The sequence below is a fragment of the Apiospora phragmitis genome (assembly GCF_038363925.1).
Source record: "Apiospora phragmitis strain CBS 135458 chromosome Unknown utg000010l:1.0-9815664.0:9184709.0-9829525.0, whole genome shotgun sequence".
In the NCBI taxonomy this organism is placed as follows: Eukaryota; Fungi; Ascomycota; class Sordariomycetes; order Amphisphaeriales; family Apiosporaceae; genus Apiospora; species Apiospora phragmitis.
Window position 1 is genome coordinate 321,702 of NW_027117410.1, and position 20,460 is coordinate 342,161.

A 20,460-nucleotide genomic window follows, 5' to 3' on the forward strand; every position below is an offset into this window, starting at 1 on the left:
CATACGCAATGGGAGCGGAGACCATTGCACTCCCACTATTTTCATCGGTCCTCATACAATTTCAGTCCTCACCATATTACCCAGCATGCCATCTGCAAAGCCCTTCCCGGCGACTGTAATCTAGAGGAGAGGAGAACCATGACACGCGCGATAGGATGACCTCTTCTTACCCGCGCACCTTCTACAACTTCGGCACGTTCGATGTCATATTCGCTACCGCCTCCGTCTACGTCGTGCTGAATGTGGCAGTCATCAGCCTCCGGTTTTTTTCGTCCTGGAAGCGGCACGACCGTCTCGACATCGGCGACTGGTGTGGCCTCAGTGCAACTGTACGTGCAATATCTCCCCCACCCACCCCAACAGTCATTCACGCTGGCTGACCCGCTGGTAGCTTTTCACACTCGGTATGGCAATTGTCATGTTGATAGGTATGTTTTCACACTTCGGATTATGATCATTCTGCCTAAGCAGCAAGGGCAGGTGCCAGCACTCGGAGCATTGGGAGACACGATCAGGACGTACGCGTGGGGGCTGAAAAGGCACTGATCCTGATGATAGATTACAATGTAAACCACTACCTCCATTACTATCACGACCACTCTGATGCTGACAGGGCGGCCTCGTGACAGTTACACTTTGCATTCAACATCATCTTTACCCTCGCTGTGGGCTTAATACGACTCACCCTTCTCTTTCTCTGCCTCAAGCTGTTTCTGTACCATCCGCTGTATCGAATAATCCAAGCCATGATAGCCTTGGTGGTCGTCTGAGTGGCTTGCTACCTTGTCCTGACATTTTAAGTGCAGCAAGCCCCCTGGCACTTTCGTCGTGACGGTCCGGTCGTGCCCGGCTTTAACCTGGGAGCAGCGGCACAGAAGAAACTCGGCTTCTCGGTGGCCTTAACAGATTGCATCATCGATGTTGTCATGTTATTCTTACCATTATATCCAGTGAGTTACCCCAGGCCAGTATTTCGTGTATGTGGATCGACAGCTGATACTTATTGATCACTCTAGGTCTTAAGGATGAATAGTGCGTTCACCTTTTGTTCATCGCGTTCCAGCTAGGATTTGGTTCAAACTGACGATTTTCAGTGCGAGGCAGGAACAAGATATGGGTTAGCATTGTATTTCTCCTCGGCGTGTTGTGAGTAGTCGATACACCAGGGCGGGATGCTGTTCGAATATATGTTGCTGACACTTGCGCAGCTCGGTCACGGCGTCGATCGTTAATCTCGCCACCTTCACGGCTATGAATATCCCTATAGATGCGTTGTCTCATGAGCATCACGAGTTCATCAAGAATAACCAAGGCCACCTTAAGCACCCATGAAGCCACATCCTTAGGCCTCAACGACGTAAATGGTAAGCTGGGCGATTGCTGTTTCGGTTTCCATCAAGTTATCTATCTACGCCAGCAAGTTCTCTAACCTCACGCGAAAACCCCCAGGGGTCAGCGGGACCATTTCGTAGTGGGCCTTGACGGAATGCTCGTTGGGAAGCATCACGTGCAACCTGCCCATCATTTCGGGCTACATCTTTCAGCGCTTCTTCGCGGCTCCGGTGGAGTCCCTCTCGTCTCAGATCATCACCATGGGGCGGAAGGCGCTGCGGCTGAGCCCCACCGTGCCGCCGGATCAGACGACGCTGGACCTGACGCTGGACCAGACGGTGCCTCACCGACCCCGGTTTGATACGGCCGACCCTCGCTCGGAAGACTGTCGCCGAGCACGGTCGAGCATCATGTCGAGCTTTTACCATTGGAGATGCGCGGAGACAAGAGCGAGAGCAGCGCCTGTGCCTGCGAAGTACCAACCACCCAGGTGTCTTGTCATGCACAGCGAAGCATGACCTGCGTGCGACCGGTTCCGTAGCGTACCTACCAGCTGAAGAGGTAATATCCGACATCAGCAGCATATCCAGCCTCAGATCTTTCTCGCGCATCATAGGCCTCCGACGCATTCGAACAGGGCCACGCTGTGTCACAGTCTCACTATCGACATCTCGCCGAAGAAGCCCCAGGGAAACTTTGACATCGTGACAAATTGCGGAACATGAGAGCTCGTAAGCCTCGCTGTGATGCTAGCATAGTCACGGATATCCTCACGGTCGTGGTTTTCAATCGCATAGTTGCGAAGCCTATTCTGGTTCATACGGATGACGTCCTAAAGGGACGGGCATTAACACGATATGGACCAAAGAGAGAGAGTTCCTCGGTAGTATATTCATGATGGAAGAGGCGGCAATCTCACCGAAAGTGTCCTTGTCGCTCGCAACCTGGCAGTCGTGGATTTCGACTTTTGTTCTTTTGCCATGTCCATCCGCCAGCGGGGCGCATGGCGATTAGATTCCACCAACCAGTGACGCGGCACGTATCTGAACCAACCATGGCACATCATGAGCGCCATGAAGCACGGAACAGGCGGCGCGGCACTCGACGACCTGATCGGGTAGGTGGTTATGACCAACTGCCGACTGTGGTAGCTGGCGCCATCTTGGCCCTCTTGGCGGGGGCTCCTAGGCAATTTAGCCAAGCGATTCCGACGTAGCCAAACCTGATAAGAGAATGGAGGCGGGGGAAAGAAGGAATGTAACGAACAGAGAAGACTGGCAGAAGAAGTGATTAAATGGTTGAAAAAGAAGACGGAAGTAATGGTTAAGAGCAAACAGCGAAAAAGGAGGAAGGGAGGGAAATCTAGATGTATGTTGGTCGTATGACTCGCGTGAGGAGTGATGTGTTCCAGCTATAACCTAGATGGATAGATGAGCACATGGATGGCATTGCTTATCAGTCGGGAACCCATGCACAGCATGCATGTCCATCCACTCCACAATCTATAAAGCGGAGCCGCCTTTTGCCATGACTCTCTATACGGGAGATATCACTACTTACTCACTATTGCTCGCTTTGGCATCTTGATTAGGGCGAGCCCGAAACCCAAAGGAGATTGATTATGCGTGTAGAAGGCAGCACGTCAATTGGGGTATCTTATCAACCCATATCGTTTCTTCGATGTTGGGAAAATCAGGTATATCCGGCAAGCTATTGCCACCACCCCTGGTCTGAATTACCCAATCGCGGTCCCCAGCTGTCACTATTCGGCCGGTGGTGCAACCACCACCGATCTGCCGCTGGATAATAGGCAGGCGCTCTTCAGCTATCATCCAGGAACGGAGCGAGGAGGACGGGCACTTTTCCCCTTGTAGGATAGGCTACGGTAGGGTTAGGCGGGCATCGCTCTCGGGTTGCCGAGACCCTTGGAAGCGCCGCGCAGCACGATTGAGGAAGGTTGTGAAGCTCCGAGATGGGGTCCCGTAGTAGAGAGCGCTTCACCAGCTCCAAGTCCCGGACCTACCTTCCTTTTACGTCCTAGATCCGGCTTCAATAAGCAGGGGCATCGGACAAAAAGAAAACAGGCTCATGATAGTAGTCCCGGCGACAGCTGTGAAGCCCGGATAGTTGTATAAAGACTCATCAAGATCATCGGTCCTCTTTCCCTTTGGTGTCTGTTCCTCACTCGCCACCCGCACCGTCACTCACTTATCATAATTACCCCAGACAAAGACAGCCGGTCAGTCTTCCCGCCCCGCCCACGATGCAGTTCAAGTCCCTCTTCGTCGGTGCCGTCGCAGCCTCGGGCGCCCTGGCCGCGGACCGCCTTTGCGGCTTCAAAGAGCCCTCGGCGGAGGACATCGCCATCGCCCAGAGCTTCGCCGCGCAGGAGGCCGAGTCGCTGGCCGCCGCCAACGAGACCATGTTCCTCCAGGCCACCGTCAACGTCTACTTCCACGTCATCGCCACCTCGCAGTCCGCCAGCGGCGGCTACCTCAGCGTAAGTAACACCACCCCTGTTTTATGAAGTATTCAGCCTTCGCCAAAGGCACAGAAAGAGAAAACAACTAAGAGGAAACACACACGTAGGCCTCAAGCCTGTCCAGACAGCTCGACATCATGAACGAGCGCTTCGCGCCGTACGGCTTCGCCTTCACCCAAGCCGGCGCCGACTGGACCGTCAACAGCGCCTGGGCCCGCGACGGCTCGGAGCTGACCATGAAGCGCTCCCTGCGCAAGGGCACGTACCGGGACCTCAACATGTACCTGCTGGCCGACATGGACTACCTCGGCTACGCGTACCTGCCCAAGCGCGTCAGCAGCGGCTCCTCGGACTTCTACTACGACGGCGTCACCATCCTCGGCTCGACCCTTCCTGGGGGTTCCTACACGGACTACAACCTCGGCCTCACCGCCGTCCACGAGACCGGCCACTGGCTCGGGCTCTACCACACCTTCCAGGGCGGCTGCTCCGGGCAGGGCGATTATGTGGCCGACACCCCGCCCGAGGCTAACGCGGCGTCGGGGTGCCCCGTGGGGCGCGATACGTGCCCCGGCGGCGGCGTCGATCCGATTCACAACTACATGGACTACAGCCAAGAGTAAGCAGCTCTCCGCTATTTACTTCCCCTGAACACTTTCCCCCCTTTTGTTATATTTCATTATCAAGAATTACATATGGCTAACTGAATGGTTTCTTTTCCACCCTATAGCTCTTGCTACGAGGAATTCACCCCTGGCCAGGTTACCCGCATGAACAGCTACTGGAGCACCTACCGTGCCTAGATGTGATTCGAATTAACGGCTTCGCGTCCTTAAAAGTCACTACCTTCTGTTTATGTGTGAGTGATGGGACTCAATATCTCTTAGGCTGTATAGGTCAGGGTTCCGTAGAGCATTCTTGGCATATAATTGATAACTATATAGTTAATGGCAGGTTAAGTCTATTTGAGTTCTTCCTGGCTCTAGACATTTAAAATAGGTAGGCTGTATATTCAGGTGTAACTGCCTACTAGTGCCATCGTATAGATTTTGCTCTAGTGCTGCTCCGATTTAGCATGTTGATCTTGATTCAGGCCGCGTATCCCTGTCATGACCCTACCTTAGGCCTGCTATTGTAAGACTGGAGTGAAGTTATGCTACTGATGAAGAACATCATCCGTCAAGTCCCACTTTCTTCAGGTATTCGGAAACAGAAACCTCGTCAGGGCCTTCCTCGTAGTCCGCCAGAATCTCTCCAACCAATTTCGTTGCTAGTTCCTTATCCCAAGCCTCGGAGAACCAACCCGCATCTCGGAGGGCTTGTCGTATGCCATCGTTCTCCTCCGGCTCGTAACACAGTCAATCCCCCTCCATCAGACAGCCCTCGCGGTCCACATAGCCCGGAAACCACTCGAGCGAGCGCAGCTTCTGCTCGCACGCCGCGAAGAACGGCTGGATGCGGTAGTAGGCGTACTCCATCCCTTCCGGGCCCCATGGGTCGGGTTCGGGCATGCTGTCCTCGTCGTCGAGCTTCACCTCTTCGTTGCACGTGGGGATCCCCATCTCGGGCCAGACGTTGCCGACGTTCTGCTCCATCAGGACGACGCCGTGTTTGGTGTCGAGGAAGACCTTTGTAGTAGTACTCTTCTGTGTCTTGGTTGCTTCCTAGACATATCAAACGCGGCGGCTCGCCTGGTTTTAAGACCTCACCGTCCCCCCTTCGCAATTTATCGCTGTGTTCATTCCAGTAAGCGATGAGACGAGGGTCCAAGTAACACTCCAGGGCCAGCCCCAGCACGAACTCCGGACCGCCCAGGTCCCATTGAGGCAAGTGGCGTAGTAGCTCCAAGGCTTCTTCGGTGAAACCAAGACACGCGAAGCCTTCTTTAGTAATGGGGGTGGCCCTCGGGGGGCGGAAACAACAGGCAGTCAGAACCGGCATGTATTCGGTCGAGCAGGCTGAAGTAGGACGAGATCGCCTCGACTGCTTCATCGCGAAAATACATATTTGGCAATATACCGAGAGCATTGTGGTTGTCGTTTTGTCCAACAGTGATTTGATTGGGCCTAAGAAAGGACGAAAACTTTGGAGAGGGATGTGTTTCGAGGAACCATGGGCGACTGGGTGATTACGCGGTACGAGCTGACATTCCTCACCCGACGCAAGGGGGGACGCAAATATTTCGGATTAAGTATAGATCCGTGACCATCGCTATTGCTTGTTTGCGATAGCACAACCTGTGGTATAAATCATCATAACACAAAAGCTCCGTCCATCGAATCATGGGCAATCATTACACAAGAGGGTTTCATGAGCCTCCCCTGTCCCCCCTATAACATTTAGCCTTGTTATTTATCCCATTATAATGTCTATAATTATCTTGTCGAAGCATACTGTACAGCAAAACAATTTGAAGGGAAATGGCTGGGTTCGGAAGATGGTATTTCGTAGAAACGGAATACAGTTGACGCAGCAATACAGATGTTTCCAGGATAAGGGTGCTTACTGCGATTGCGGCAGGCCACAGCTGTACGCTTACATCGGCTTTCTGGTTATTCTTTCCTTTCTTTCAACGCGGCAGTCATTTATGTGTGGACTCATAGGTACCGTGGCACAGGTTTCATGGGCTCTCCGACTTCGGATCTCTGATCACTAGGAAGGCTCTAATTGACTTGGCTCATCATTCTGCTTTGCGTCATGGGAGGGCAAAAATGGGAGATTGGTAGATCAGATATAACGGAGAAAGTACGCCAACAGTAAACCAATTGGAAACAGGAGATTGAGGGGGGGCCCTGGGATATTAAACGCATGCTTGACGACTAAAACTCCGGGCATTGCTTAGTCTATCCGTTTTCTCCTTGAAGGGCCATCGAGGTCCAGCTCCATCACTCCATTTTCCCTACCAGATTCCACTTCCATGTCCTCCAGGAAGTTCTTCATTGGCTCCAAGGCCAGCCCTAGATGACGTTGCAGGACCTTCCCTCCCCGCTTCCTCGTCGTTGATGACCAGAGCTGATGCAGTGCGGATCAGGTTTTTGATCTGCCTGCCGTTCAAGGGCTCAGATGCGAATTTCTCCAGGGCGCCATTAGATTTAAGTTCGTTGGCGGTCTGCTCCGATACCTTGCGAAGAAAGGCGTGCCATAGAACACGGCGACTGGATATGGAAAGCGGTGGATAACGGATGGCCAGGTGTATACGCGACTTGAAGGCGGTATCAAAACAGTCGACTCTGTTGGTCGTGAGAATCAGGATACCTTGGTAGTACTCGAGCATGCGGAGAAAGACTGTGAATCAACGTTAGCGGCCCCCGTCGGAAACACCACACGCCGTTCCTACCATCACGAATACTCCGACCTCGGTTTTCGGCTTCTTGGGTTGAGGAAAGGGGCGACATACCTGAAACGAGGGCGTTGCGAAGTAGTCCGTGGGGTTCCCGTTGCTCAAGAAAAACATCCGCTTCGTCTAATAGAACAACTGCGTGCCACTTCTCGGCAATCTCAAAAGCTGCTGATAGTTGTTCCTCCACCGACTTGGCCGTAGTGCCAAGTGTCCCGGCATCCAAGCGTAGGAGGGGCTTGCGACAGTAGTCCGCTATGCCCTCTACGTATTGTCGGTACATATTGGAGTTGGTGGTATTCTGCATGACCAACGTACCTGCGGTAAGAGTTTTACCGGTACCCGGGGCGCCATAGAGGAGGAAGACAACGCCGCGGCCTTTTCCTTTGATGAAGTCATCAAACTGCAACCGCGTATCCTCATGTACCTGTACGAGGGATAGAATCTGCTGCTTGTATGTTTGCTGGAGTATGAGTTCTTCAAAGGCGCTTGAGTCCAAGCCGATGTCTTGCATGTTATCGATACGGAACCGCCCCCACGCATTATGTCGGAGCGAGTACCCATACACAAGATCGGAACAAATGATCAGCTCTTCAGTTGTCATGTTCTCGGCTCCACCGTCATTGGCATGGAACACCTTTTGGGACGATGTGAAGGATATCCTTGTATATGGGTAAGCCTCAACGAAAGCGGCTCGATCAACCATGATACGAGATTTGATCTGTTCAATGCGGCTATCGTCAATCAACTGCTTATTGAAGAGGGGCTTCATCCTGCCACGTACCATTCGATATCGATAATCTTCCTCGTCATAGACAAATGAGCCTATGCCGTCATACAAAAGATGATGCTGCCCGTGAAGTGTTATGAATTTCTTGCCTCTTGCGAGTAGACGAGACCGAACGGCATCCGACTCTGCGACGTAGTGCATGGGGATTAACTCCAAGTCGGCGTCCATGTTTATTCTAGAGGAATCGAGTGTGTATTGGGTAAATATGACAGACTGAACTCGAGGAGAAGCGACCGAGGATTGATGAAATAAATAAAATGTTGGCCCTCCACAGCTCAATTTATATAAAACGAAAAACCTGCCCTAGGCCCCCTTCCTACCCATGTACTAAGGCTTTGTGTTGCTCTCGGGGACTGCTTCCTTCGGCGAGCCTGCAGTTGCGACAGACAATGTACTTGTAGCATGGAGAACTCCAGATTGATCGGTAGTTGCCTGAATAGCCTCGATGGTGTTGAATGACTGTTGGCCAACCGATTCGTTAAGCTACCTGAGCATGGGGTCGCCCGCGCCTTCAGGACGGCTTGTAGCTGCAGGTGCGGCCCCTCTCTGTGGCCGGGGTACCGGTACAAATCTGCCAGACTAAGAGTTCATCGCTTAGCATGAAGGTACCAGACTATGAATGTGATGTGGTGTACATGTTTGTTTCTACTCACCATAATGGCTTGTTGACCTGGTACTGTATGTAGTGTGCCGTGACCAAAGGAAGAGGTTGTGCAGGAGTTCGGCAAGTAGTAATGCAAGTACAATAGGAACGCCTACGGTCACGGTTCAAGTTGCTGTATCTGGACAGTAGGGAAGTGGTAATCGGATACTCTTGTCGAGACAAATTGTCTATTGCGTCGATGGAAGCCTTTCCTCTATAGACAAATTGTAAAACTTTGGAGAACTTTCAGCATGTCTTAGGAACGTCAGTTGTCATACTAGAAAGTCTGCCTTTTTGATGATCCTTTTAGGTACTACAAAGAACTTCTAGGGTGAAATAGTCGATTGGATCGCAATGGACACAATAAGGGCTTGGATCTTTTAGGATCCTTCATTGCCGCGAGGCTTTCGTTACAATTATTGAAAGCGGTGGATACATTAGGAATGGCCGGTCTAAGAACCTTTCCGGATCTTTAGAGAACGTTGACGTGTAGTGGAAGCTCACAGCTAGCCGGACCGTCGTGTCGGTGTAATACGATTTAGAACTTTCAGAATCTTTTGGAGGCCCTTTGGGTTGTATAGGTACGGGACTAGTTAGCCGCTCAAAGGGTACGTATATGCAGGGGGCATTAGTGGTCAATGGTCATTGGGCTACTTTTGCGCAGAACTTTGAAGAACCTTTTCCACATGATGTAGCAAAGCCTCCCTTGCATTACATGCAGGCCACCGAAACTGGCTGGATAAGTTCTTTCCTGGATCTTTGAAAAACTTTTATTTAGGCCTCGTTCTCCGGCTGCCCCGATCCCTCCGTCATTATACCTAAATGGTATCCAAGTTCGTTTCAGCGATCTGACGAGGGCGAATCGGAATTGATTGCCTGTTTATTATTCGCCTGGTAACCACTCTTGTTAGTATATTTCACTATTATCGTTTTCCTTATACCTTCTTCAAGTGATGCCCTCGTTCCCTTTCCTAATATCACCGACGGAGCTAACACACTCGCCTTAAGAATAACTTATTCGAATCATTCTACCACATACAAGTATCACCATCATGAGCCGTGCCCCATTCTTCCACTTCAATTCCGCCATTGGGGATTCCCTGGCCACAGCGGGCCAGGGACACGCACAGGATTCTCAGCGTGCAAACATGAGCGACCAGCAAATTCTAGCCCCCTTATTGTTCCAGCATGATGCGCTGGGCGGTTTCTTTGACCCTGGTACTGTCAACTCGTCGCAACCGCATACATTCAACCTTGGGAACCACTCGATGAACTCGTCTCAAGCCTACTCAAGCGGGCAACGACATACTGCGCCACATGGAGTAGCTTCCAGTTCGAATGCGCCACTGGCCAGTATGCAGCCCCGCAGATGCAGTAGCAAAACCCGGGAATGAGAGACATCCTCAATCCTCCACCTCCTGGTAATACTGTACCCCCCTTGAGAAGGGAGGCAACTAGGAATCTAAGGCTGCGTCAGCCTTCACAAGCTTTCTGGGATAAGCACAAGCCTACCATCCAAGTCCTCTACATCGATGAGAACAAGCCTCTCCAGGATGTGATAGACGAAATGCACAACAAGCATGGTTTTACCGCATCGTATGGCCCCCAATCTTGATGGTAAAGGATGAACACTAAAGGCAAATTCCTATAGTAAGAAAATGTATAAAGACCGTTTCAAGCTTTGGTCATGGTCCAAGAATGTGCCACACAAAAAGGTGGCTTGGATGCAGAACAAACTCGATGAATGCAAACCTCAGAAGATTGTGTTCCAGTACCATGATATGGAACAGTCGGAAGAGAGGCTTAAGAAGTTGTTGGATGCTCGGAAACAAGCCGACGAAAGTGAGAACGCCTTAAGGGATTTGGTCCTTTGCCCACACTCGCGTTGGTGAGACTACTGACTCGCCACCCCAGATGAACTCGAACCCTTTGTGTCTACCCCCAGCGACGTGCAGTATCGTACAGAAATTTCGGTTGCCGGTGCCACACCACAGGCATCTAATGAAGCGGAGGCACCCACCGATGACATTGCAAAAGTGGCATTCAACTACGATGCCGAACCAGAAGGTTTCAGTTTGCGCTCCATGAACATGGATGATTTGCGTACTTCACTGCAGTCGGCCTCTGAGGCAGCATCAGCTGGGAAGCATGCAGAAGCAGAAAAGATGTTCCGGGACGGCCTTGTCGGCTTTCGTCGCCTTCTGACACCCACTCATGACGAGACGCTTCGAGCAGGCTACCAGCTAGTCTCGTTCTATGCTAACCTGGGAAAAATGGGCGATGCCGATACCGTGCTAGATTGGATGACATCCAAACACGTCGAGAAATGGGAGGGGGGCATGAAAAGACCCTGGCCCACCACACACGCCTAGTCAAGCTGCTTCGCCAGTGGGGTCGGACTGAACATGCCGAAGCCATCCTCTTTAAGTTGATGGACGAGACCAATGATTTGTATGACATTGGAAACGGTGCAATCATTGCCGGCTCACCTGATGGGGACAGGTCATCGCTGCAACAGGGCGATCAGCAACACTTTGAACCTCTCATGCTTGCAGTTCAGGGTCCAGCGACTATCACACGCCAGCTCAAGCTGATGGAAATGGCCCCCTCGCTGTCTGAAGATGGATTCGCGGGGTTTCTAACCCAGATCATGGAGCAGTGCGAGGCAAGGTCAGGCCAGCTCGGCCCACAGGGGATCATTGCCAGGTGCTTGCTCGCGAAGCAACGGTTCTTGGGAGGCGACATTGCAGACAGCACTAGTCTGCTGTCCGCCGCGAGGCGCACTGCAACCCGTTTGTTATACCCAGGCCAATAACTACCGTCGTGGGTGCTTCTCAAAGCCGCCAGCCAGCCCGCCTTCACGTTGTTGGAGGTGGACAACCATCGCGAATGCAAGGCAGTCTTGGACGAGATCCTCAGGGCATTACAAGTAAGACCCCGCGGCAGCGACGAGGACGAAGACAACTGCATCCTGATGGGATTTCTCTGGTCGACCGCAGCCGAGCTCAACCGGCTATCGGACTGGAGTAAGGTGCGGCCATGGGTTGAAAGATGCTTCTAGCTTGGTAAATAAGGGAGTTTGATTTCGAACTAATTAAGTCTTTTCGGCTCGAATATAGTCCGTTTTACCGCGATGAATACGGGAGAGCAGAGCAGGAAGAATATGAGTAACAAGTTGAAATGTTTATAGCCGTATGGGAACTGACACTTCCTGATAGACCACCTAACCTTCACTCGGGCTTTTATCCCACACGTCCTTTGCGTGCCAGCACTAACTGAAGTGAGCCAAGAAGCTCTCCAAGGAAACCGCCCCCCAGCGATTTGCCCCGTCAATTGCTTTCACTATATTCCCGTTATCACCGTGAGATGGAGACACCTTTTATAGCATGGTACCATGTGAGTCAGATCGAACTGACTAGCAAGCTAACGAACAACGAAGTTATCTTGATGCATGAGCTTTGAGTAACCGCAAAGGAATTAACTCGTTCGAGTCTGTCTGATGGCACATTTCAGGCTTCTCGATGTTTGTAATGATACTAAAAAGGACAGTTGGTGAGGACCGGGCCAGCAACCATCCCTTGCATCCTCTAGCGCGCTTGATCTTGGCCGAGCCAACACACCGGTAAGTGCTTATGGCTTATGTGAGCTCCCCCTCAATGTCTGCTGTTTCGTCAAAGCATTCCACTTCCACTCCCAAAAGTTCGACCGCATACTCCATCAAGCCGGTTATTTACTACGCGCTTGGCCTTCTTTTTGGAGACCAACCTCGCAGATTGTTCATTGAAGCAGGGACAATAGGTTTTGCCACCGCTTCGATGGAGTCCCTCAATCGCTGGCACGTGTTTACCTTGGCGGTTCTCGCCTACTACGCCACTCTGGTGTTCTACCGTCTGTTTCTTGACCCTCTGGCTCGCTTCCCCGGCCCGAGACTGGCGGCCATATCGCGTTGGTACGAGACCTACTATGACGTGTTCCTAGGTGGAAAGTACACCTTCAAGATTGCAGAGCTGCACAAAGAATACGGTAGGTTGTCACGGGTATTAGAATAGGCAGATGCCGTGCTGAAAACACGAACAGGCCCGATCATCCGCATCAGTCCGTACGAACTGCATGTGGCGGACCCCGCAGTTCTATGAGACGCTCTACCACTTGGATGGCCGTTGGGACAAATACGCTTGGACATATGACGCATTCGGAGCCAGCGACTCCACCGTCTTCGGCTCCGGTCACGATGCCCACAAGATCCGTCGGCGTGCCATTGCCCCTTTCTTTTCGAAGCCGAATGCCCTGGCCAGGCAGGAAATGCTATGCCGGAACGTGGAAAAACTTTGCCGTCGCATCTCCGATCTGGACGGCACCACTTTCAACCTGGGGGCCGCCATCAGCGCTTTCACGAGGGACAATGCCAACGGGTTTATCCTTGGGAAGGCCTACGACGAGCTCGACCTGGACGACTTTGGCATCGGCCTATCCATTGCCTCCCACGGGGCGGGGTTCATGTGGCACACCACCAAGCACCTCCGCTGGTTCGGTCCCAAGCTGAAAGCCATGCCTGTCAGCTGGATAATGAAGTCGGCTGACGAGGGTATGAAGGCGTTCATCCGTTTCATGCAGCAGTACGAACAAGACACGCGCGGGACTCTGGCTGCTGCAAAGTCGTCGTCTTCGCCCTCAGGTGATACTAGCGATAATGTGGTGCGGAACACTATGGTCGACCAGATTGGCAACTCCAACCTCCCGCCCGCAGAGAAGAGGCTGGAACGCGTTATCCAGGAGATGGGCCCGACACTAGGTGCCGGCCTCGAAACGACCGCCAACACGCTGAGGCTGGTCTTTTACCTTGTCTACTCCAACGCCGAGATACTCCGACGGCTCCGGCAAGAACTTGTTTCGGTCGCTACTACCGGTGCTTCAACCTCTCCCTCCTTGAAGCAGTTGGAACAGCTGCCCTACCTCACGGCCGTCTTGACCAAGGGTTTACGCCCCCTTTTCGCGGGGCACATGGATGTGCCTCGGCATGCAGTAAGTCCTCGATCACTTCGCTTTTTGACTCCCGTATCTGGCTAACTAATCCACTCTTGTTACATAGTTTCGCCTGGGCCGAGATGTATATGGTTCTCGCCGCGCTGGTCAAAGAATTTGACTTCACTATCGAGGGTGCTACGGCCAAGGACTTTGAAGCTGAGATGGACAGCTTTGCGATTGGCACTAAAGCAGGGCCCAATCTGAATGCTCGTATCTCTGCCCTCGCTGCCTGATGACATTGCCCTCTTGGCTTTGTCATATTTGTATTCCGTCCGTTGGTGTTTACACTAGATTTGGCTGGTAATACGAGGTACATACCATTCGCAATGGACTTGTATTGTCAGGATATCTTTATTAGTTACGGAGACCCTTTGCCCGGAGGGCTATCCATTCCAAATCCATTTCCAGGTCCCCCGGTATCTCGGCCGTCGTAAAGCTGCTCAATCTGCCGCGGCATCTCGCCTTCTTGATTGGGTTGGTCCAGAATGTCGGTACTGCCCAGGGAATCCAGAAGGAGCTGCATGACCTCCCGCTGTCTCTGGGTAGCTTGCTGCTGCCGCTTCTCCCGGTCGTCTAGCGTTTCTACGCCCTGTTTTCCCTGCCGCAGTCTCACATAGCCAGTCAGTCTGGCGGCGCAATGAACGGGGGTGTCGCCCTTGTGGTTCTTGACGTCGGCCCGCGCGCCATAACTAAGCAGGAGGCGGACTGTGCCGATTCTTTCCACGTAGTGCAGTGCCGCATGGAGCGGGGTATTACCACAGTTGTCTCCCACGTCGTCGCTCGGGTCCGCCCCATGGTTCAGGAGGAATTGGACCACGGGGTCGTAACAGGACGAATCGTAAGCAGACGTTGGTCGCTCGAAGTACCGTGCCGCGAGTGCCAGAGCGGTCATGCCGCGTTCGCCGCGCTCGTTGACGTCGTTGTATGGCAGAAGAGCCTTCATGGTCTCGATAGCGCGGCGCGCAACTTCAGCGTCGCTCAGTGCTCCCGTATACTCCCGGTGACGGGAAAAGAATCCTTTGGCGGCCACGGGGAGAGCCAGTTGCCCACAGCCGTCCCGCTGACGCGCCATCGCCGGGCCCTCGAGTGTATCCAGTAAGAACTGTACCGTGGCAACATTGTGGCAGCCGCTGGCGATATGGAGTAGGGTCGTACCTTGACGGCCGACAGCAGCCCAGTACACAGCACGGGCACTGACGTCGGCGCCCCCCTCGATGAGGCGTCGGATGATGGATGGCCGGGCCCATCCCACGGTTAGACTCAAAAGTGGACGGAATCAGGGCGCCTTGCTTCACCGCGTCTGTGTCGTCTGGTTCAAGATAATAACGCTCCTCCTCATGGTAGAAGACCACGTCCCGGGCGTTAGCCCCCGCCGCTAGGAGGAGCGCTATAATCCTCTCAAACTTATCCAACCAGGCCTCGGGTGTAGTACCGTCTGGGTATTCCTGAGAGAATCGGTAGCATGCCGTGAGAATAGGCGTCCAGCCGCCACCGCAGCTGTCCTGCTCGTGGACATCGGCCACCGGCCGCCCTAGCAAGAACCGCAGCACCTCGATTTGGCCCCACTCAATCGCGCGGTGCGTAAGGTATCGGTACCACGGATTCGGCATCGAAGGGTCCCACCAATCGCGCTCATCGGCGTCGTCGTAGCTTCCGTATTTCAGCAGCGCCTCGAGGATGCGGACGCTGCCGCATTTGACCGCGACGTCCCAGGGCGTCCCGTGGGAAGACACGTAGGGTATCGTGCGGTTGTGGACGAATTTGTGCGAGGCGTGCAAGTATTCCTCGAACGCGGCGGCGTCGTCTCGCTTAGTGATGTCGTAAAACCTCCCGTCGGGATCTTTTGGCGGAACAACCTCACGGCACCATGCAACCTCATCAAACCCCGGCGCTCGGGCGGGACCGGGCAAGGACATGACTGAATGCTCTGGGTTGTGAAGAAAGAGGGTGTCTGGTCGAAACCCGACAAACTGGCAGCCGAGATGTATTGTGCAAGGTGGGGAACTCGCTTCGATATAAATAAGTACTTACTTACTTACTCACATTGTATTAATAGTGAAGCCCACTTGCCAAAAGTACACCGGGGCTTACTAGTCCCGGCCCAGAGACAGCGCGCGGCAATCGCCGAGATCAGGGTCTCGCTGCTCAGCAGCGCCATGTAGAAAGCGGACGCCCGGAAGAACGTGACGCGCTTGTCGAAGTCTTGGGCGATGGCCCGGGTGGCCGCGTCCCGGGCCTTGGCGTCGCCCGAGAAGGCCTCGGGGGTTCCCACGGAACAGGTTGCGGCAAAATTGGTCCAGGAGGACCACGAGCGCGACGCTGGACTCAGGACTGGCCGTGATCCAGTCGTCTAGCTCGTCTCGGCGGGCCTGAAGAACCAGATCGCCGAAGTCCGTCTTGATCTGGTCATCGAGTCCCTCTGGCGCGATGATCCACTCGATGGGATTTCGGTCGAACCAGAAGGTCAGGACCCGCTGGACGTCTGGGTTCACATTAACTGTGGTCGTGATGGACCGCTTTGGCGTGAAAGAAGAGTAATGTCTGATATTGGACGGATAGGCTGTTGGACCTGGGGGTCTGGACTGGAAGACCTTAGTGGCGCGGAAGAGGCTTCGTGCAAAATAACTCATAACAGGGAAGTGCTGTTGAAAGAGCTGTAAAGAAAAGCGAGGCCAGGCTAACATGTATTATTGTTTCGTTGCTAAGCCCTCACTGGACGTAAGGGGTTGGCTTGGCATTTGAGCGAAGTTAGAACCAACAGAACAGGCAAGGGGTCATGGTAGTATCGGAATGATGTGCTTACGGCATCTTGCTCATCATCAGGTACCGACAATGAGGTTCGCCCGTTCCTCCTGTGGAGGCACGTAGCGCCAAAATGGAGAAGGCTGGTAGTTTGGGCGGTAAGTCGGTTCAGACCCGAGACGGATTTAAGCCTATCCCATCTTCTGTACTCCATATCCATACCCTGGGCGGTTTGCTGCGTTCCGATTGGTCATGCTCGACTTAGCTGGTGCTACAAGGATTACGGGCCCGAAGAAGAGGTTTCCGACACGGGAGACTCCTATTGTTGAAAAGTTAAGCAAGTCAGATTGCCTCTACCAACAAAATGATTTAAATCTCTACCAAACGCACTTAGGATCTCTGTCGAGTGCCATTGTCGCATTTCAGCTAATTACCCATGTTCTGGGCTTCGGGGGCCGGGCCACTCCCGCCCCGAGGAAGCTGGCCAGGTCTATCGGACCCGCGGCGCCGAGACTAGTTCACCCAAAGGACCCCTATTGCAAGACTCGCAACTATGACTGTTCTAGCTCCAGCCAATGAAATGAAATAATGAAAACGTCAACATGCCTCGCGGCCATTGACGCCCACCGGAGGAGCCGCGTCCAACGACCAGATGTCCCGACACTCGCCCAGAGCGCAATGGTGTAGGCAGATTTGGCACAGCCACTCAAATCAAAGTGGGGTATTATTGAGATCTCTCTTTCGTGATACCAAGGGTGTTATCACTGCAGTGGGATATTGTTGCCGGTATATATACCATGCTTTGTCCAGCTCCTCGTGGTATCGGTTTCCCCTAATCTCATCACTTTCTCAGAGCAATACGCTGCTTTCTACTGCAGTTGTCCATCTCTTCAACCTGTCTAGTACAAAGCAAGCTCCCACCATGACCGACTACGCACCTCCTGCGGGACCGCCCCCACCAACCGTTCCCGAGGGCTGGGCGTCCCGTTGGAATGAACAATATCAGGCATGGTAAGTTGGTATTAGCCAACTCTTTTCCTTCCCCTCTACTGCACAAGGATTCATCCATTTGACTGACAGCAAATGTTTAGGTTCTACGTCAACCTGTACACCAAGAAGTCTCAGTGGGACAAGCCAACATCTCCAGCTGAGGACCCCAACGCGGCGGCTACACCATCAGTTCCATCTCCCAGTCAGACCACCTCCGAGAAGCCGACTGCTGAGCGGGAGTTCGCGGAGCAGACACCCGCAGTCGATCTAGCCACCAGACCCGGAGCCGCTCCCCCATCCCCGGCCCATTCCGGCGAAAAGGGAGCCCCTGCGGCCGCACAGAAGACAAAAGGCAGTTTCTTCAACAAGATCGTCGGGACTTTCCAGGAGAAGACCAAGGGCGCTTTCCCTCAGCAACAGCAGCAACATCAACAGCAAGGGTATTATAGCTCCCCTCCGCCTCAACAGCAGGGGTACTACGGAGGACCACCACAGGCAATGCAACAGCAGCAGCCGCAGTACTACGGCCAACCGCCCCAGGGAGACTACTACGGCGCCCCTGCTGTCCAGCAGCAGCAATACCAGCGCGCGCCGGAGCAGCCTGTTGATAAGAAAAAGGGCATGGGGGCTATGGGCGGCGCCGCGGTTGGTGTGGGTGCCGGTCTTCTAGGTGGAGCCTTAATCGCTGGTGCCATGTCACATGGGAACGAGGAGGCATACGAGGAGGGCATGGCCGCTGCTGAGCATGATGATGATGATGACTTCTAGATACGAGAGTTCACTTGGCCAGTCTCGATGTAATTTGGCATGGCTGAATAGGAAGAAAGACGAGAGAGAAAGAGAACAAGGAAGTAATTGACCATGTTATTAAACAAGGATGATGAAAAGTTTATAATTCCATCGACGGGTGAAGAAAAAAAATCTTCCTCGGGAGGTAATGATATGGCGATAGTTCGTTAGACCCCTACGAATAATAATAGCTTAGTCGCATTCTAGGGACGGCCGGCGGCGTAAATAACCAAGCGACTCTCGCTCTCGGCTTCAAACAAGCGACTAAAGAGCATTTGGTGGATGAGCTGAGTTGGCTGTGGACAAGCTTTTACAAACTACTGGTCCTTACGAGCTGCAGCTTGCATTCTGGGGATGGCGTCGGCCCCAGAAATCACCAGCGGCTCTCGGTCTCGGCTTAAACAGGCGGCTAAAGAGTATGCTTATTACAGTATTACGAATATCAGGTACCCATCATCATTAAGTAGACGCACGTCGAAAACTCCAACTCTCCATTATTAGCACATGCAAAACGTTCCACAAGTCTTGGTCCACCCACTTTCCCCCTTCCCCTTTTCCATTTAACCATAACAACTCTATTCCTCCGAAGTGTACCGCCCCGAAGTCGTGATCGTATTGCTCAGCATCCCCAGCTTCTGGATGTGGTCCGCCAGCGACACCGACGTCGTGTAGGCCTTGCGCGCAATGTAGCCCTGCCCGTTCGCGCCCGCGTGCTCGGCGTTCCACGCGAGGATCTGCTGCACCATGCCCTCGCGCGTCGTCGTCACGCCTGTATATCCCAGCCCGCCCTCGCTCACAGGGTGCGCCGCCTCGGCGTTGGTCGCGACCAGGTGCGTGCAGATGGAGAACAGGCCCGGCTTCAGGTAGCGGACGTCGCCGCGGACGGCGGGGATGTGGGGCTCGAGGGCGGGGAACTTGTGGGGGAGGACCGACCACCATTCGATGGCGTAGGCGAGCAGGAGCATGACGGCGGGCGGCAGTGGGAGGACCATGAAGGGGTGGATGGAGAGGGTCCGGATCGCTGTGTAGATGTGGTCGTAGGCGATGGGCGGGTTGGGGTCGGTGACGACGAAGGGCCGTCCTGCTTGGGGACAGTCTGGCCTCAATAAGGCAGCCTCGTGATGCAGATGCGCGACGGCGACGTTAGCGCCGTGAACAAAACTTTGCACAATGTGAGTTGCCCATCTAGCATCCATCGTCTGCATGTCAGTATTGCTCGCGACCTAGGACGCATATACGGAAAGGCGGATATGGGTTCAACTCACGTCGGCATGACAGCCCTGGAGAGAGGGTCGCCCAAGATGTTGTCGGACGGACTGCCGTAGACGCTATTGGCGGGCCGTATGCAGCCGGTGCGGAACCCGTCACGATTCGCGGCGCACACCGCCCGCTCCGCCACCGCCTTGGACGCCGGGTAGTTCCCCGAAGAACTCCTCGTGGGGGCGGAGCGGCTTCCCAAAGAAGTCGCGGCAGTCCAACACCTGCCAGAAGTGCCGGGGCCACTTTCCCGACAAGGCGCGCCACGGCGCCACGAACGGCTCGATGGGCCGGATGGCGATCGAGGCCGACGACGTGACGCTCAGGACGTCGGCGCCGGCGCGCTCGGCCGCCTCCATGACGTGCCGCGTGCCCGCGACGTTGACGCGCTCGGGGAAGGCGTACACGTACTTGGAGCGGTCGGACGGGATGATGACGGCCGCCGTGTGGAAGACGGTCAGCGGCAGGTCGGCCACGGCGGAGGGGTGCCAGGGCCGGGCGAAGGCGTGCTCCACCGACGACGGGGACGTGATGTCGGTCTGCGCGAAGTCCACGTCGGCGGCGGGGCCCGTCTTCATGTCTTCGCGCTCGGGTTTGCGGATGTCGATGATCCGGATGCTCTGCGGTGGCGTGCCGCGTGCCAGGAGCTGGAGGACGATGAAGCCTCCGACGAGACCTAGGCAACCGAGTGAGAATGTGAGCGGATGGAAGAGAGGGAGTGTGCATCTTACCAGATCCTCCGGTTACTACATATCGTCGATTTTGCTTGGGCGGCAAGTTGGCCGTGTAGTCGACGGGATGTGTGCGAAGCTTCTCATACAAATCCCGGAGCTGCGCGGGCTGCCATGGAGAATCCGTAAGCTTCCGCACCTCCTCAGGGGTTCCTTTTAGCAAGTAATTTATGTGGGCCAGATAAGCGAGCAATAATGCGACGGCCAGGTAGGCGCAGACGGTCAACCAATCGAACGGCGTGTAGTCTTTCATTTTTGGCCAGTTAGAGAGAAACGGTACGAAAATCGACGCAGTAAGATTCCCGGGGCCGCCATGGCTACAGGGCCCTTTTTAGGAAAACC

At 53.9% G+C, this 20,460-nt stretch overlaps 11 protein-coding genes across 11 annotated transcripts; 6 read left to right on the top strand and 5 right to left on the bottom strand.

Annotated features, from left to right (window-relative positions):
• Positions 1 to 155: 155 nt before the first annotated feature.
• On the top strand, positions 156 to 1,332 carry PG994_012681 (uncharacterized protein; the record flags this gene model as incomplete). The annotated part of the gene is made up of 6 exons (XM_066864090.1): positions 156 to 329; positions 392 to 428; positions 802 to 950; positions 1,017 to 1,032; positions 1,095 to 1,146; positions 1,209 to 1,332. 6 exons carry the CDS (start codon positions 156 to 158, stop codon positions 1,330 to 1,332), a joined length of 552 nt encoding a protein of 183 aa, XP_066710238.1.
• A 260-nt stretch (positions 1,333 to 1,592) lies between these two features.
• On the top strand, positions 1,593 to 1,850 carry PG994_012682 (uncharacterized protein; the record flags this gene model as incomplete). The annotated part of the gene is made up of 1 exon (XM_066864091.1): positions 1,593 to 1,850. The coding sequence occupies one exon, from the start codon at positions 1,593 to 1,595 to the stop codon at positions 1,848 to 1,850; it is 258 nt and encodes an 85-aa protein (XP_066710239.1).
• A 1,745-nt stretch (positions 1,851 to 3,595) lies between these two features.
• On the top strand, positions 3,596 to 4,617 carry PG994_012683 (Metalloprotease; the record flags this gene model as incomplete). Its single annotated transcript, XM_066864092.1, has 3 exons — positions 3,596 to 3,832; positions 3,922 to 4,433; positions 4,545 to 4,617. 3 exons carry the CDS (start codon positions 3,596 to 3,598, stop codon positions 4,615 to 4,617), a joined length of 822 nt encoding a protein of 273 aa, XP_066710240.1.
• A 555-nt stretch (positions 4,618 to 5,172) lies between these two features.
• PG994_012684 (uncharacterized protein) lies at positions 5,173 to 5,806 on the bottom strand (the record flags this gene model as incomplete). The annotated part of the gene is made up of 2 exons (XM_066864093.1): positions 5,173 to 5,478; positions 5,519 to 5,806. 2 exons carry the CDS (start codon positions 5,804 to 5,806, stop codon positions 5,173 to 5,175), a joined length of 594 nt encoding a protein of 197 aa, XP_066710241.1.
• A 907-nt stretch (positions 5,807 to 6,713) lies between these two features.
• PG994_012685 (P-loop containing nucleoside triphosphate hydrolase protein) lies at positions 6,714 to 8,109 on the bottom strand (the record flags this gene model as incomplete). The annotated part of the gene is made up of 2 exons (XM_066864094.1): positions 6,714 to 7,099; positions 7,212 to 8,109. The coding sequence occupies 2 exons, from the start codon at positions 8,107 to 8,109 to the stop codon at positions 6,714 to 6,716; spliced, it is 1,284 nt and encodes a 427-aa protein (XP_066710242.1).
• A 2,133-nt stretch (positions 8,110 to 10,242) lies between these two features.
• PG994_012686 (uncharacterized protein) lies at positions 10,243 to 10,956 on the top strand (the record flags this gene model as incomplete). Its single annotated transcript, XM_066864095.1, has 2 exons — positions 10,243 to 10,426; positions 10,550 to 10,956. The coding sequence occupies 2 exons, from the start codon at positions 10,243 to 10,245 to the stop codon at positions 10,954 to 10,956; spliced, it is 591 nt and encodes a 196-aa protein (XP_066710243.1).
• A 1,443-nt stretch (positions 10,957 to 12,399) lies between these two features.
• Positions 12,400 to 13,651, top strand: PG994_012687 (cytochrome p450 domain-containing protein; the record flags this gene model as incomplete). The annotated part of the gene is made up of 2 exons (XM_066864096.1): positions 12,400 to 12,607; positions 12,681 to 13,651. 2 exons carry the CDS (start codon positions 12,400 to 12,402, stop codon positions 13,649 to 13,651), a joined length of 1,179 nt encoding a protein of 392 aa, XP_066710244.1.
• A 316-nt stretch (positions 13,652 to 13,967) lies between these two features.
• PG994_012688 (ankyrin repeat protein) lies at positions 13,968 to 15,525 on the bottom strand (the record flags this gene model as incomplete). Its single annotated transcript, XM_066864097.1, has 2 exons — positions 13,968 to 14,764; positions 14,862 to 15,525. The coding sequence occupies 2 exons, from the start codon at positions 15,523 to 15,525 to the stop codon at positions 13,968 to 13,970; spliced, it is 1,461 nt and encodes a 486-aa protein (XP_066710245.1).
• A 174-nt stretch (positions 15,526 to 15,699) lies between these two features.
• Positions 15,700 to 16,239, bottom strand: PG994_012689 (uncharacterized protein; the record flags this gene model as incomplete). The annotated part of the gene is made up of 1 exon (XM_066864098.1): positions 15,700 to 16,239. One exon carries the CDS (start codon positions 16,237 to 16,239, stop codon positions 15,700 to 15,702), a length of 540 nt encoding a protein of 179 aa, XP_066710246.1.
• Positions 16,240 to 17,273: 1,034 nt separating this feature from the next.
• On the top strand, positions 17,274 to 18,109 carry PG994_012690 (uncharacterized protein; the record flags this gene model as incomplete). The annotated part of the gene is made up of 2 exons (XM_066864099.1): positions 17,274 to 17,362; positions 17,443 to 18,109. The coding sequence occupies 2 exons, from the start codon at positions 17,274 to 17,276 to the stop codon at positions 18,107 to 18,109; spliced, it is 756 nt and encodes a 251-aa protein (XP_066710247.1).
• A 596-nt stretch (positions 18,110 to 18,705) lies between these two features.
• PG994_012691 (uncharacterized protein) lies at positions 18,706 to 20,371 on the bottom strand (the record flags this gene model as incomplete). Its single annotated transcript, XM_066864100.1, has 4 exons — positions 18,706 to 19,315; positions 19,396 to 19,458; positions 19,499 to 20,063; positions 20,119 to 20,371. 4 exons carry the CDS (start codon positions 20,369 to 20,371, stop codon positions 18,706 to 18,708), a joined length of 1,491 nt encoding a protein of 496 aa, XP_066710248.1.
• Positions 20,372 to 20,460: the final 89 nt, after the last annotated feature.